The sequence below is a fragment of the Melitaea cinxia genome, chromosome 9 (assembly GCF_905220565.1).
Source record: "Melitaea cinxia chromosome 9, ilMelCinx1.1, whole genome shotgun sequence".
NCBI lineage: Eukaryota > Metazoa > Arthropoda > Insecta > Lepidoptera > Nymphalidae > Melitaea > Melitaea cinxia.
The window spans coordinates 15,473,743-15,491,493 of NC_059402.1; the positions used below are offsets into that span (position 1 = coordinate 15,473,743).

The 17,751-nt window shown below is 37.1% G+C and overlaps 1 protein-coding gene across 1 annotated transcript; it reads left to right on the forward strand.

Moving 5' to 3' along the window:
* Window positions 1-559: 559 nt before the first annotated feature.
* LOC123656172 (ankyrin repeat domain-containing protein 13D) lies at window positions 560-17,455 on the forward strand. The gene is made up of 12 exons (XM_045591877.1): window positions 560-757; window positions 6,437-6,578; window positions 6,764-6,934; window positions 7,576-7,719; window positions 8,808-8,979; window positions 10,755-11,010; window positions 11,549-11,719; window positions 12,193-12,310; window positions 13,224-13,477; window positions 14,000-14,091; window positions 15,956-16,176; window positions 17,245-17,455. Exons 1-11 carry the CDS (start codon window positions 656-658, stop codon window positions 16,170-16,172), a joined length of 1,839 nt encoding a protein of 612 aa, XP_045447833.1. The 5' UTR covers window positions 560-655; the 3' UTR covers window positions 16,173-16,176; window positions 17,245-17,455.
* The last annotated feature ends 296 nt before the right edge of the window (window positions 17,456-17,751 follow it).

Here is a 17,751-nt window from a genome sequence, read left to right on the forward strand (position 1 = left end):
AAACGTAAACAACGTGAAATATCTTTTAATATTTAAATCAAATATTTTTTCTTAAAAAAAAAAAAATAATCAAAACTAGTTTAATTTTTTGCGATTATAATAAATTAAATTGTAATGAAGTAGGTAACAAAACTGATTGTCAGACCGTGTCCATGTCCATGTCCAGTCAGCCATGACTTGGCCAAAGTGACTTGGCCATGAGAGACAGCACCAAAGAGTATAATGACAGCACCCATTCAATGCTTTTGTAAAATACAAAATTTGTAATAACCACTAATCACCTCTTACAACTCATGTAACCATAGAGTAAATTATTTTTTGTGCCGAATGAAAGAATAGAACTTTAGGAAAAAGCTGTACCTACTAGGTACCTATTAATTTTTACCTTTTTACAGCTTTTTACCTTTGCTTTTTACACATTACATAGAAATCATTGAAGTATGTGGACTCAACTATAGAGAATTTGAGAAATTACTATTACTAATAAGTGTTCTTATTCGGCACACCACTTCTGTATTATCTATGCATACCACTGTCGTGCTGAAAGTTTAGCAGTTAGTGATTTTATAAATTTACAATGAATTTAGTTGTAGTGACGTGTAAAAGAAAATATTAAAAGTGTTATTTGCTTGCAAAAAATAAATGTGGTGACAAAATGCCTCTAACATCAGAAGAAATCGCCAACCGCTATCCCATTCATTGGCTTGTTTGGAACAACAAGCACGAAGAATTAGCGGAGGCCTTACAAAACAATAAGGTTTGTTATTTTATTATTTATCTCTCAAATAGTTGTAATAGTTGATTAACTAAATAAATTAGAAAATATCTAAATACCTAAGAATACTTTTAAAAAAATCCTCAATAAAATTGTTGTTTTGCTATGTAGTCATACTAACAAAAAAAAATACTATTTTTATATTTATCTGTACTTGACACATCCAAAATTAATTATTTTTACAATGAATATAATGAAATGTAAATAAACTGTGTCACATTAAAATAATCTTATTATTTGTGAGGAAGCCTCATGAGTTAGAGTTGATATGGATTAGAAGTAAAAACGTGCTGCCTAATATTGCGGGGAACAATCCTATTAGAGACATGCTTACATATTAAATGTCTTTGGTTGATTTACTGAGAGTAACTTGCTAATGTTAATGTATCATGTTAACTCACCCTTGATTGGGTAAATAAGGTGTGTAATTCATTTATTTATAACTAGGTTAAGCGCCTTCCTTGTGTGCAGTCCTTGTGGGTCTCCCCACTGTGCCTTGGAGAGAAATTAAGCTGTTTGTCCTGGTTGTTATCATGTATACCTGATAGAGACTGTTACTCATAGTAGGGAATATATCCACCAACCCTCCTTCCTCCTTCTCCTTCATGAGGAAAGAGGCCTATGCTCAGTAATGGGATATTACAGGCTGAAGCATAGATAAAGAGCCTGTTTCACCACTTGTTGCTAACGTTTATGACAGACAATATATATTATTCCCTTTCACCATCAAATTTCGCTATATGGCATATTTCTAATCACAATTGCAAGTCTAAAATTTGTAGTTTCTTTATTGAGTCAGTTTAGAGAGTACAGAACAAGTCCTAATGACCTACACTACTTTATTTATTTATAACGAGGTCAGCAAACAAGTGCACGGCTCACCTGATGGTAAGCGATTACCATAGCATATAGACGTCTGCAACACCAGAAGCATCACAAGGTCGTTGCCGATCCTATCCCCAAATCCCTCCAGGAGCTCTGGTCACCTTATTCACCAACAGGAACACAACTCTGCTTGAAATCAGTATTATTTAGCTGTGATCTTCTGTAAGGTCGAGGTTCTAGCCCAATCAGGCTACTCCATATTTTGAGCGTGAAATTTCCTGCTGTGCCCTACCTCACTTATTTTCCTGCTGTTATAGCTTATTCGTAATTTATTTGAAAGATAAACTTTATCCGCTACTGGTAAATTGGCCCTAAATGTGAATTTATTTTACAATGCTTAGTCTATGCAAATAAATGTACTTATTTTAAATAATTCATGTTTAACTTTAACATAATTTTTTATAAAATGTTATATTTTATAATAAGCAAACAATTTTGTACAGAAAATGATTCTCAGGTAGTTAATTGCAATGAAATACAGTCAGAATTACTCTCAATGAAACTAATTGTTAATATTTTAATTCATTGATTTAATGACTAAAATCATATACACTATATATCCTCAAAACTATGATATATACGTTACTATATATATATATATATATATATATATATATATATATATATATATATATATATATATACATCCAGATACATTTTTGGCGTCAAGCACAAACTGCGTTATTACGACGTCCCTCAGTTATGCTAACATTTTATATGTTTTTTCTGCGAATGTTGCTTATTTTTTTCATTTTAAATTCCGTGGGTTGTATCAATTTCTTTAAATTTCTTTTTTGAAAATATTCTGCTTACAGTTGTGCCCAACCATTTATGAACCCCTTTCATGATACTTATGTTATTGCTTCCTCCATATATCCATATAGCCTCACTTAATGCACCGATTATTTAGCGTTCTATATAAGAAATAATGATGAAATGAGTGAGAAGTAAGCTGAAATGCGACGTTGCCAGTTTTCTAGTAGGTGTGATCATCTATCGTTAACTTAAGAAATAATTCTATTACGCTCGTTGAAATTTTAACATGTAACGGTCATAGGAACACCTCCAATTTTTCATCTTATAATAGCTCTCTTAATGAGTTGCAACATATATTATATTTAGGCTTTTAACATTTTAATTATTGACGACGTAGCACATCATCAGAATAATAATATAATAAATAATTATTTATCGTTGTGTCCATTTGTTATAAGTATTCTTTGACGGTTCGCAGGTTATGTCCACTTTCCTGCGAACCGTCAAAGAATAATAATAAATAATGTTCCCTTATCCTGCCACGGATACTTTCTGTACATTGAAGATATTTAAAAGAAGTGATACGGTCTATGAATACAGGTTACTGAATCGAACATTTTTTTTTTATATGTTTGTATGTGTCGTTGTGTCTTCATCACGCCAAAACAGCTAAACGGATTTCAAGTAATTTTAGAACATGGGTAACTGGGCATCCAAGAATACGAGGATATTATTTTTTCTTCTTCGCTGACGAATCTTATAGGTTAATTAAGTTTTATAGCCACAAATAGTTGTGCTGCCTGCTTTTACAAACAACATATTATTATCATTTTCAATATAAAAATGTCTCACGGCTAAAATATTTTTTATACAGACTAAATAGTCTAACTACTTAACTCTATTTCACTAGAATGATTTACCTAAGTCGTCGTCTGGCAAATTTAAACGTCGTCAAACAATATTTACTTATAAAATATAAAGTATATCTATTAAGTAGGTTTCTAATTTTTTTTAAGTGGATAACAATAGTTTATTAAACATTATACATATTTACAATTCACAACTTAAGAACTAAATATTTACAGGTAGTTTTGGTATAAATCATGTCCGCGTGGAATCGTGTCAAGAATGCTGACAGTATTTTCTCGTTGAATCGCTATGCCGATTCTCTGGGCAAAAAAATGCACCAGCCCTCTTGTCACCAGTGGAGGCAATAAGGCGAGGAGTTATCTCATTTAAAAAAAAATTTAGCACTGCTACTCCAAGGTCCAAGTGTTTCGTCTGCAAATGGCACAAAGATGTAATTTGAAATTAATGACGAATACTTGTGCCGTTTAGTCGTTTCAGCATTTTCCGCTGTGGCTCCCGCTTTTAAGGCTGTTTCCCTGACATGAGAAGGAGCAAGTGTGTCAACGCAGGTTGCGTCCCACAAAAGCGCCCGTCCCCTTTCCCAGGGAACCAACGTCAATCCATCAGGTCTCTTGCCATCATTGCGACTAATTCCAGTAGGCTCGATAAAAGCAGGAACGTCGATGGTGGCAAGAGCTTTTTTATGGTATCCTGTAGGTAACCGTGGCGGGAAAACCTACCTGAACTCTTGTTACAGGAAAGGCCGTGTAGTCCGAAAGAATCGACCTCTTTTTTTCACAGTGGAGCTCCCAACCGGAGACCGAGAGCAATTCTAAAACTTTCATTGTCTAAAAGTGTCCCAAAGTTTTTTGACGGCATTGCGTGTAGCCTGGATTGGGTCAAAAGCCAGAACAGCTGCAAAAAAACTTCGTATCTTTAATAACAGTATGCGTCAAACTAACGTCCGTATATGTGTAACGTATTGCGTAGCCCTTACCTTATATACGGACGTCGTAAATCTGTATACCTACTATTCGAACCACTACATATTCGACGTCCATGACCAAACCGTCACTAAACAAAAAACACAAATTTTCAGTAGGGGCGCTCAGTAACCAAATAAAAAATCATTGCAAAAATGTATTAAATGTAACAGAACCTTTGTTTTTTCAGATTCAAAGACTGCCCAGCCTGGCTTCCATATTCATGCAAAAAAGTATAGATAATGTATATCTAATATATAAAATTCTCGTGTCGCGGTGTTTGTAGTTAAACTCCTCCGAAACGGCTTGACCGATTCTCATGAAATTTTTGTGCATATTGGGTAGGTATGAGAATCGAACAACATCTATTTTTCATCCCCCTAAATGTTAAGGGTAGTCCACCCCTAAATTTAATTTTTAATTTTTAGATAAATTATTTTATTTTTTATTTTATTATGATTTGGCGTTGAAAAATACATACAACCCTATGTTTTCACCCTTCTACCACCAACCCCTATTTTAAAATAGCGTTTAGCGGCAAGACAACGTTTGCCGGGTCAGCTAGTTAACTTATAGAAATATTTTTATTTTTATGACAAAATAGTGTCACTTTTCCGTTTAATATGTAAATTCAATTCGTAAATTCGTTAAAGCCTCACTTTTTTCTTTTAAGTGTACTTTTATTTTATTTTACTACTTAAGCAGTATTTTGCAACCGAGCGTCAAATAAGCAGCGACACGTGCGTAGCAACTTCGGCAAACTGTTTTTAAATGATTTGTTTTGACTTAATTGAATATTTCAAAACCTTCAAATACAGTCAGTTTGGCAACGTCGCAATAGGACGTCAAATAATCGGTTGTATCGGAAGAGTTTTAGCAGAGTATACGCTCTGTCGATATACGCGCTAGACTAGCGCTGCACCGTTGGTGCGGAATTTCGCGGAAGTTTTAGTTATACAAATGCAAATGTCTCAACGATTTTTTGCCTTCCGGCGATTTTTGTTGTACAGGTAGCTAGAGCCAAAAGGACTAATGGGACATCGATTAAAAAAGTGGCGTCCGATATGCGGACGTCTAAAGGAGGTGGACGCCAGTTTAGATGCATTTCGGCCCATGTGGGACGCCTAATTATTAGCAGGATGTATATATATATATATATATATATATATATATATATATATATATATATATATATAATTTATCCAGTTTACCAACAATTTTACATAGATAATAATTGTTTACTTACAATTTATGTGTAAATTATGCAAAGTTACAAATAATACACAAACTTGAGGTTTCATTTAATATGCATGGTTAAATAAAACTATTAAAAACTAAATGAAATGGAGTTAAATTAATTTATTAATCAAATTTTAAAACCAAAATAAAATAAAGATAATATCTACTAACAACAATATATTATAAAATCCATAAAATTCAATATTCTTATCTTTATAGATATGCATACAATTCAAATATTAAATAAATTATAAATAAATAAACATCTACACAATACACACACGGTCGTTTGTTCCTAATGTAAGCAACTTAATGCACGTGTTATAGGTAACAGCTGACTGGTAAAGCTACATTTTTTTTTGATAAACATACTTATAAATAATATAAATATATAAATGAAATATTTATATTACACCCAGACTCTGGTTGGCAATCGAATCCAAAACCCTCGGAGCAGAAAGTAGGGCCATTACAAACTGCGCCAACGGGCTAGTCAAAATGTTCAAGGATTGTAGTAAAAAAAATTTCTTGTCATTTCTTATTTAACTATAATTAACACAAAAATAGAATCGTACAAATTAAAAAATAGCATGGTGTCGTCTCCTGTCAAAGATTTTCATTGTAATATGAAACTGAATAGTTACGGGTTTCTGTAAAGAACTCACTATAGACGGCGCCACGGTTCGCTTAAATCGAATAAAAAAATCATCATATCAAAAATTTCGATCTAGAGAGTACATTGTTTCATAGCTTAATTGGCTAGAGCACCGACACGGTCAGTCAGAGATGCAGGGTTGATCCCCGCTGGAACGGTTGATATTTGATATGATATATAAAAAAAAATGTTTATAATTATTTAGATTTTTTTCGTAAAACTAGTTAATGTCCAAGGATTGTAATCAATCAATTTTTTTAAACCTGATGATATAAAAATAAATTTACATTGCAGTTTACGTCAGAAGATATAGAAAAACGTGATCCTCGTGGTAGGACGCCTCTTCTGTTAGCTGTAACATTAGGATACATAGAGGTTGTACAGGCACTTATCAATGCTGACGCTGATGTTAACTGCGAAAAAGATGGATGGACAGGTAACATATTTATTTTTTATTGTTGGCGCAACGGTCAGAGCTCTGGTTCGTGGCTGTTGCACTGGCGGTTGCGGGTTCGATGACCGCACATGACAAACTTTTGTAGTGGCCATACAGATGTTTGCCGTTGTCTAGGTGATTGTGCAGTCACTGTGTTATTAATATCTTAACCTTCTGCATTACAGCTGTACAAGAAGCAACGGCGACAGGTAACTCTGAGCTGCTATCCCTGGTGTTGTCTCGTCGTGACTATCAGAGGCACGTAGTCCGATCCAGTGGGATACCTGATCTGCTGAATAAACTCAGTCTAGCACCAGACTTCTATGTTGAAATGAAATGGGAGTTTACTAGCTGGGGTAATTATTTTAAAATGTTTTCACATAATATATTTATTTACTGTACAGCCCGTAAGAGTACTTACTTATTAAAACAACATTCACAAATAACGCTATATTAGTAATACAATAAAAAATAAATAATGTAAATTTACAATAGCATGATCAAACATAGACACTCAACATTGAGCTGCAGAAAACTGCAGCGCTGATATTTAGTGGAGCCTAAACTGCTACAATTATTTCTCCTTTTATGAAGGAGGCTGATTAGTTATCTATACGTCATGTTATTTTGCTGCAGGTTGGGTTTGGAATGTATTTATGTATATTTTATTACATAGTAAAAATAAATAGTCTAATGTACACATATAAAGACTTTAGTAATTCAATTAATACTCGTATAATAATTAAAGCTTCACGCTCAATAGCTTCCAGTAGTAAGATTCTATGTGGGGGGACATAAATTCATAAGATACAAACACAAATGACAAGGCCAGGAAAATGTCCAATAAAAACAATTATTATATCGGCAGGGATTGTGCTATCGACCGATGGCCTGTACTATACTTTCTATGTGCATATAAATATAGTGTAAATTTTAAGGCTTTTAATATATTTAAAGACAAAGTGGCATATTCTAAATTATTTTTATTTATTTCCAGTGCCGCTAGTTTCACGAATGTGTCCATTCGATACGTACAAAGTATATAAACGCGGTGCAAATGTACGCGTCGATACAACTCTAGTTGGATTTGAGAATAATCGGTGGCAGAGAGGAGACCGAACTTATATATTTAGAGGACAAGGTATGGATATATTTTGTGGTTACGCTAAAAATACTTTATAAATCATTGAACTTATTTCAACGAAATATATTTAAAAAAAACTTCAATTCATAAAATACGTCACGAGAAATTATGCAATTTTGGACCGCTCCCTCACATTTCTCCCAAGCCCCTCATCCGCTCCCTATTTACGTACGTATGTAGACCACTCACCAACCTTTCGATTTCGAATACGACATATGTCTAAAGTGTGTAAACACAAGAAGGAATAACAAAATTGTAACTCCCAAGATTCCGACTGTGTAAAGTAAACGTCTTCTTTCTGGGTTATGGTTTTCGCATGTATAACAAAATTCCTCAAACAGCTTTGCAAATATTTTAACATAAATTTAAGGTGTTTATTAAAAATAAATTAATAGATAAAGCTTTATTATTCGGTGCAGGATTACATTGATGAGAAAGATGTGTGGACTTAGTGACGCTGTATTTCATGCTACATGTTACTAATTTTGTACTAAAACACAATTTATATATTATTTTCAAAATAGTAACTGCGGAGTTTCTTGACGATTCTTTGCAAAATCTACATTTTGAATCGCTGGTAGCTTCACTTTTAGAAATAATAAGCTATTAAAAATGTCTAATTCGTAAAATAACGATTCAAAGGTGTTTTCGAAGCCTATACGAATAAACCCCGGTGGAAACATTTCGAATTGAATTATTGAGAATATTTGACTTTACCAGACTTCTACAGAGTTTTAAAGACTTGTTCTGACTTATTCTTAACATGAAGATTTTCTATCAAGTCTTATGTAGTGTTTTGAACACTTTAAGAGCTTTCCTATATATATATATATATATATATATATATATATATATATATATATATATATATATATAGGAAATACAAATGTTTGTCATGTGCGGGGATCGAACCCGCAACCGCCAGCGCAACAGGTACAATCCATGGCTGTAACCGTTGCGCCAACTCGGTGTCAATATATATATATATATATATATATATATATATATATATATATATATATATACATATACCTAACAATTGTCACAGGGAAGGTATATTTTATTGAGATTGTTTCGTGGAGCAGGCCGCGCCGCCAGCCTGGTGGAGCTGGACCACGAGGCGGGCACGGTGTGGCGCGAGGAGCTGCGCGCCGCGCCGCGCGCCGGCCCGCCGCCCGCGCGCCGCCTGCTGGCGCAGCGCCTGGCCGCGCCCGTCGCGCTCACTTACCTCGACACCGACAAGATCTGCTTCGAGAGGTGCGCCCGCCGCCCGTGCTCCTGTACCGTGAGGAGCGATCGCTACGGGCGTGTATAATAACGACCGGGACCGACGGCTCATCGTGCACGGGCGCTCACCTACCGCCGCTTCAATGAGCTTAATGCTCCACTGCGGGTCGGCGGATATGTTTTTTTTTTTTTTTAATACAGTTGCTCAAAAAGTATTGCAGGGACGTATAGCGTTCGGGATGTGGGCTATTACATACTCGTGCTTTTTTTACCTTTCCCGAACTCGTGCGTTCTCTTTCCCAACTGTCAAAATAATGGCTATTAAAAAGAAAAACCAACCATGAAGTTTTTACTAAAAAAATACGTAGAAGTTTTTATGACTCATACAAATACGTATATTTCTAAAAAGAAGCTACTAATTTGTTTCAATATCAGATTTAATGATTCGATTGAATGAGCTTCATTAGGTTTCATTTTATTTCATCTCATTAAATTTCATTTTCATTTCATATCAATAAAAAACTTCTACTGAAGACTTGAGTGTATGGGCATAATTCCCTTTGCCTATATTCTACGGTTGACGCCATTTTTCAGAAATTTTCTTTTTATTATTTTATTAAATTGCTTCATTTTTTCGCAACTGTATTAAAAATAATCGTTCAGTACACGTGCGGAACCGTCATTGCAAGTTGTTCCGACTCTCAACCCTCGCCTTCGACTGCGCCTCGGCTCGAGTAGGCATTTGTTGGAACTCTTTGCAATGACAGCCTTTCCACACTTGTAATGAAATATACTATTTTTTTTTATATCACTAGGTCAGCAAACAAGCGTACGGCTCACCTGATGGTAAGAAATTACCGTAGCTTATCGACACCTGCACATCAGAAGCATCGCAAACGCGTTGCCGATCAAATCCCCAATCCCCCCCAGGAGCTCTGGTCACCTTACTCACCAACAGGAACACAATACTGCTTGAAAACAGTATTGTTTAGCTGTGATCTTCTGTAAGGTCGAGGTACTACCCCAGTCAGGCTGCTCCGTATTTTGAACAGGAAATTCCTGCTGTGCCCTACCTCAGTTAAACTACTAACTCAGTTGTACTACTGTTGACCGGGACCGACGGCTCATCGTACTCTCCGGGCCACGGTGGGGAGATCCACATACCAGACATCGAAATCGGCAAGAAATATTTGTACAAATACAAATATCCAATACGAGCGGGAATTGAACCCGCGACTACTCGCACCACTACACTAGAACGGCTTTGAGCTCATAATGAATTAGAATACCCAAGCAGAAGCTTATGTCGACAGTAAAGTATTGTAAAGCTTAGAAGCGATGCGACTGCTTCCCCTCTTCACCTTTTACTTTGCATTGTGACACGTATCGTATCGTGTGTGGTTTATGAACAGTATTAAATATTCTACTTATGTCTATATTTTGTAGAAGCGTTGCGACACCCCCCCCCCCCACACGTCGTGTCGCGTGACGTTGATTTATGAACAGTCTATTGGATATTCTGCTTGGTTAATGCTGTGAAGTTTATAAATATTGTCGAATGAAGTAACAATCAAAAGAATTGAGTAAAAAAAGTTAAATTGAAAAAGGGGTACTTAGATTCCCGTGTGAAACCTTTCTCGGAGACAAAAGAATTCAGCAGAGAAGGCAATTGACTAGGCCCACTAATTGGGTGTTGAAACATCTACTTTGCAACAGTAAAATTCTGTTGGACGACGCTACTTTCACGTAGCCCTTAAAATTTATTGCCTTCTTTAAAATTAAATTGAATGTATGTTATATTTCAGAAACAAGTGCGGTATATGGGGCTGGCGGCAGGACAAAAGCGAGGTGGTGAACGGGTACGAGTGCAAAGTATTCGGAGCCAACAATGTCGAGCTGGTCTCCAAGACTCGTACTGAACACCTGCCTCGGGGGGAGCGCCGGGCTCATACACCTCGGGCGCCTCTGGCTGGTCTACTGGCTCTGGCTGATAGTGACGATGCTCCTTCCAATCATTCCCTCCCCTCCACACCCGACGAACCGCTGCTTACTCCCGACAGGGTAAGAAACGATCTCATGAGTCTTCCTTTGCTGATAAAGATTGTAGATGTTTCTCCTACATGGAGAAATAGGCCTATCCATCATTACCATCATCATCACTTCAGCCTAATACAGTCTGCTGGACATCGGTTACGCCAAACGTTATGGCGCGAACTCATGTGTTTTGCCCATAAAGCTCATTGATAAAGATTACATTTCCGACTGTTCTGATATATAACAACATCCAAGTGACAGATGTTTCTAGTGTGCTCGTTACTTTATGAAACACTATCTGTCAGATACGGGCTGTAAACCCAAAATTGTAATTTATAAATTCCTCAGTACCCACAAATAATTTCATTATGCATAATACACGAAAGTAGAAGCTAAAAAGACCAACCACAAATAGTTATAGACAGCACACGTATTTGATTCCTCCTTTAAATTGTTGGCCCTGTCGATATCAATAAAGCCCTATCCCTTTAGAATTTGTAAAACCCTGGCTCACTCCTGACATAATAGGAGTTCTACCCTAATAGTCACCTTAAAATCTTTCCAGGAGGAACCGCCTAAACGAAGCAATTCAAGAGAAGAACTCCGACCAGTGACGTGGCAGGAGTATTTCTCAGACGAACCGCTGGAGAGAGACATCGGTCGGCTTAGAGAGATATCCACCAAGGTGCAGAAGTTCAAAGCGACGTTATGGCTGTGTGAAGATTATCCTTTACAGGTAAATAATAAATACTTTTATGGATTTGTCAGAGAAATTTATCACATCAGGAGAAGACGAGAGAATGAGTTTTTATCTTATAAACACTAGGGCGACAATCAAGCGTATGGTATGCATGGTGGTAAGCGGTGACGCCTGCAACACCAGACGCATCGTAAGCGCGTTGCCTACCCTACCTCCTACGCTCCCTAGGAGTTCTGGCTTCCTTACTCACCATATGAACAATACCACTTGGGAGCAGTATTATTTAGGTGAGGTCTTCTATAAGGTTGAAGTTTTTGTTGTTATTGCTCCAGATTTTAAGCAGGATATATGCTGTATCCTGCCGTAACAAATAGCAGGATTGAAGTTAAGAAACCAACTAAAATATAATAACAGTGCAGAACTAAAATATTCATATAATAACGTACTTCAAAACGTGTGTTAAAATGTATGCAATGGATTTTTTTTTATTTCAATTTTTTTGTTTATAGCTTCAGGAACAGATAATGCCTATCTTAGATTTGATGGCTGCAATATCATCTCCACACTTTGCGAAACTAAAAGACTTCATCCAAATGCAGTTACCGGCAGGTTTTCCTGTAAAAATAGGTAAGTGTCTGAAGTCATACCCTCAATTCTAACAATCACTGTTATTTTTTATGAAGAATGATAAATTGTTTATGGTCCAAATTGTTACTCCTAAAATTAATCACGTTCTTTTGTAATGTTAAGAGCCATTTCACAAGTTTCCGCTCTGCAAGTTTAGATAAATTTTATGAAACATTTTTTTAAATTGATTTAGTTCTTTAAGTTTACGAATGAATCGGATATTTACGATATATATAAAAGAGCATTTTATTATGCTTCAGAAAATCTGGAGCAATCAAACATATTTATTAACAAATAACAAGACACAGTTTGTATTGATAATGTAAGAAAAAAAATTAAATTATAAATTTGCTTACAGAAATTATCATTATATTATTTTACAGTAATTTTCGCTTATTTTTTTTTTATGAAAGTATTAAATGCGGTTTATCACACTTATAACGATAGTCGCTTGGCGCGTGTGAGCGAAAGAGACGGCTGCGCAAAATTTGGCGTGGATTTTATTTATTTGCTGTTAATGTTTGTGTCTATAAATCAATAATCTATAAATTAATTAATCTTATGGATATTTAAACAACGGAGATGAGATCAAATCAAAGTCTAGCAATTAATGTTTTTTTTTATACTATGCAAACAAACATATCGTCAGTTGATACTGTAGCCTGTGGACGCTGACTCTATCGTTAACACTCCGCCAACTAATACAACACTAATTGAAAGCAGTATTATTTAGCAGTTATCTACTGTACTTCCTCAAACGGACTCCTTCAGGTTTTAAATAGGATATCTCCTGCTGTACGTTACTTCAATAACCTTACTCACATCAGTAATATAACACTACGTCGCTAGTCGGTCCGCTCGAAATTTTGAGCAAAATATTTTAATTAATTGTGATTGCTGTTTCCGCTTCCAGAGATCCCGCTGTTCCACGTGCTGAACGCGCGCATCACGTTCGGCAACATCTTCGCGACGGAGACGGCCGTGCCGCACGTGCAGAGCGTGCAGGCGGGCGCGCTGGCCTGCGTGCTGGACGACGCGTGCTTCGCCGTGCCGCGCGCCTACCGCGACGCGCTGGCCGACGGCGCGCGCGCGCCGCCCTGCGACGACGAGCTGCTGCACTACGCCATCCAGCAGAGCCTCATGGAGGCCGGCTCGCACGACGACCAGGTACTGAGCTGCTGCGCGCGGCGCGCACACGGATAACGCGATAAGAGAAGTGTCACGTTTCCAGTCACAAGTTTCCTAACGTCACATTTCATCATCATCATCATTTCAGCCCATTGCAGTCCATTGCTGGATACAGGCCTTCATAAGTTCGCGCCAAAAATGGTGTGAACTCGTGTTTTACCCATAGTCACCATGCTGGGCAGGCGGGTAGGTGATCGCAAGACTGGCTTGTCGCACCGAAGGCGCTGCTGCTCGTCTTCGGTCTGTGTATTTCAAAGCCAGCAGTTGGATGGTTATCCCGCCATCTGTCGGCTTTTTAAGTTCAAAGGTGGTAGTGTTGTATTATCAGTGGAACTGTGTTATCCCTTAGTCGCCTCCTACGACATCCACGGGAAGAGAGGGGGTGGCTATATTGTTTAATGCCGTAGCCACACAACTTCCGTCACATTCCAACTCCGATGAAGATGTATAACCTGGCGAAGTATGCCACAGCTATGCGCTCCTATAAGCCCGCGTGCGCAGGTGGACGTGTGGGAGGCGCTCCGCGGCGCGCGCAGCTCGTCGCCCGCGCCGCCGCGCGCGCTGCTGGCGCACGAGGACGCGCACCTGCAGCGGTAACTGTCCCCGCACCTCACACACGCCTCACTATATCTAAAGTCTCTTCAACGAGAAGAGATACCAAATGTAAACAAAGCCCATCATTTTTTCGTAGCGACGACGGAACAAACAAAATGTAGTCTATCTCTTTCTATCATGTTTGTTTGCTATCTGCTGCACGTCTCTCTGCAAGATCGAGCCCTTTGAATTTGTATTATTTATTTTTATTTCATTTCGTGTCCTGAAGCGCTCGGGTGATTTTTATATTTCGATAATTAGAAATATTAAATCTTAAATACATAATTATATTTAATTCAGTAATTACAAAATATAAATATATTTTATATTTAAAAATTTTGTGTAAGTAAAAAAAAGGTAACAAAACCCTGCATAGTTGAATGACTTCGCATTTGGTTTGTTTACATTTGGTATCTCGGCTCGTTGAACGCACTTTACACACAGTAGGGCACTGCAGGACATATCTTTATCGAAATTTATAGCATCCCGACTGGAAACTTAACAAAACAAATTTTAGCCTTGTTATACAGAAAACAGTTCGTTTTACGATACGATAGAATTCAGTCTTTAACATCTCACCACTAGGCATAAGCCCCTTTCTCCGTGTAGGAGAACCATAGGAACTAATCCACCACGCTGCTCCACGGCGGGTTGGCGCATATATAATTATGAGTAACGATCGCTTTCAAATGTGACAATCCGAAAGCGAAAGCTTAACGTGTTAACCAAGACACGGTGATTAGACCCACAAGGACAAACATCCAAACCGGAATCAAATATTCGTAAAAGTATCTAACCCTTACGGTAATAGAACTCTGAAATCGCCGGTTTTTAGGCGTCTACATGAGACACATACCTTAATTATCTACACTCAAACAGTAGTAACCCCCCTGGAAAAGCACCTTAACAAAGCAAATCTATTTTTGTTCGTGGCTGTACAAAAAACTATCCGCTTTGCGTACTACTCGTTAATTTCCGAACACGAACTAAATTAAACGGTTAATTAAACGCTTCGATATCAAAACGAGTCGTTTTTGTATATAGCAACCGGACAGTACAAGCAAATCGTGCGTGCTTACAAGAGACAAGGAAGATACATTATCGATTGGTCCTTCGAGTCGAATGTCAAATGGTTGAATTTATGAAATTTTAAGGTTACATCATGCCGTTTAGTTATGGTAACACTTTTTTGTATCGTACAAACGGGTTTATCAAACATCTTTTATTTTAAATAATTGAAGAGATATCTAAATAAGCGTTAGCTATGTAGTATTTTATTTTTTGGGAGTAAAACGGTTTTAAAATGAAACTTAATTATTTTTATTAATTGGTTTATTACAGATATCGTCGACATTAGTTAAGCTCGATAGTATAAAATGTGCGCTTTACTTGTACTTGCTGCTAATTATATTATACTTGCACTGTAGGCTATTCACGTTATTACAATGTCGCTAACACAATACTTCTAAGAAAAACACATATATTTAATTTATTACAAAACATCTCATCTACAATACATACATTGTAATAATTTATTGAATAGTATTTATTTACATCTCATTTAAATTACTAAGGACACACCTACGCCAAATAAATTTATTTTTAGTTATTTATTTAAGTACGCTAACAATACATATATCTTATAAATATATAATACAATCCGTAACTGTACCCCACATAAGACAATTATAAAATAAAAAAGTAAATATATTTTTATAGGATATCACTAAATTCAATCACACCTACAAAGCACGCAAAGAATCCCCTCCACTGACACGAGCTAAATTACCACTCACTTATCGTCTAACTCAACACGCTCATGTCAAGCTAGAATAGTTCGCCAGTAACGTAGATATCCCGCAGAGCGATAGAGGCGTCGCTGGCCGACGCGCGCGACAGCGAGCACGAGCAGAGCGCAGAGCATCAGAGAGCGGAGCAGAGCACAGACGAGCAGGACGACGCCGAGCTGGCGGCCGCGCTCGCGCTGTCGCTGCGGGAGCACGCGGCCCGCGACCGCGCGCTGGCGGACGAGCAGCGCGCGCTGGACGAGGCGCTGCGGCTGTCGCTGCTCGACCACTGAACGGGTGGGTTCTTTGCCCTATCGGCCTCGACAGCGTCACTTACCCAGCCGTGAAGGAAGAAATGGGGGCCCTTTAGTTCGTCCTGATTATTGTTATCATTATTTTGACAGCGTCACTGGGCAGCTGGGTACTGGGACCCAGCCGTGAATGAAGAAATGGGGGCCCTTTAGTTCGTCCTGATTATTATTATCATTATTATTTTGACAGCGTCACTGGGCAGCTGGGTACTGGGACCCAGCCGTGAAGGAAGAAATGGAGGCCCTTTAGTTCGTCCTAATTACTATTAAATTGGGTGTCTCCTAGCGAGACCGCACCTCGGCTTAGGACGAAGTCGGCGTGGAATAGGTTGGCCGGAGGAGGTTTTATTTATATCAGCGTTTTCTTTTTTAAGTTTGACGTTGACGCGGGTCGTTAAGCTCCTTTTTGTAAGGCATCTTTAATCAATTATATATTCAAAACGTTTCGCTTTAGTGGACATTTTAGAGTTCTAATTTGAACGGTTCGTGAGGTAAACGATTAGGTTTTTTGTGTCAATTCTAAAGGGATAGACACATAGGATTTATATTTATTATAAGGCCTCTGAATGTCAATTCTATTTTCTTTATTCTCTTTTTTCAATTTCCTTTTTCAAATCTCTTGTTTCAATATTCAGGAAACGATTCGTAATGCTCTCGAATTGTTAAATTTAAAAAATTTCAGAGCAAAATGAAGAGTTTTTTTTTATTTATTATTTATTTATTTTATACTTTATTGTACACCACAAATATATTACAAACAAAGCATAAAGATTGTTACAGACAGTGAAGTACAATGGGCGGACTTATGGCTAATTAGCCATTTTTTCCAGACAACCCATTTTTTTAATGTGCATATTAAATATATATATTTAACTTAAAATTGGCCTTTTCCGGAACCAATTTTTTTTTTGTATATGTGTGTACATGTTTAATGTATAGGAGATGAGAATTTTCTTACTTTAAATAAGAAAAAAAAGTTATGTCTGATTTTCAGCTAGTTTGTTTAGTTTTTCTTTTATGGAATTTTATTAACATAAGTTTATTCTATTCACAGATCTCAAAACTGAAACGTCCACCAAAAGACTTAACGCCTAAGAGTACGACTGACGACGCGACAATCGCAACCATCCAAAGACGTCACGCCACGACCGCAATCGGTTCGTTCTAGTATAGTTAGTGTTTAATGCTGTGCGAGATTATTACTTTATAAAAATTGTATATGGACTGAATGTTTACCATGTTTAAAATGTAACAAAATTTTAATGTATTAAATAATATGTACTGTTTTATCACATATAAATTTTGTTATTGTTCTACCCTTTCTTTGTTTATTTGTTGTGTGCAAATATTTGTATTATTAATAAAGATGGTTTATATATAAAGCCAAAACTTGTTGTGGTCACAAAAGCGAGCCCAAATTTAGATAGATCTTTGTGGGTTTTGATCCAGGCTAATATAGCTTAGTATTAAATTTACTAGATGTTAAGGCTTGATGGTTTTGGATAATCTTATTTCTAAAATAATTAATGTACGCATGCGCAGCTAGTAATAACTGCTCAAA

Coding starts and splice junctions, on each gene's coding strand:
- LOC123656172 (XM_045591877.1), top strand. CDS start 656: ATGCCTCTAACATCAGAAGAAATCGCCAACCGCTATCCCATTCATTGG. Junction 6,935..7,575: donor ATGGGAGTTTACTAGCTGGG/GTAATTATTTTA, acceptor ATTTATTTCCAG/TGCCGCTAGTTTCACGAATG. Junction 8,980..10,754: donor GACAAGATCTGCTTCGAGAG/GTGCGCCCGCCG, acceptor GTTATATTTCAG/AAACAAGTGCGGTATATGGG.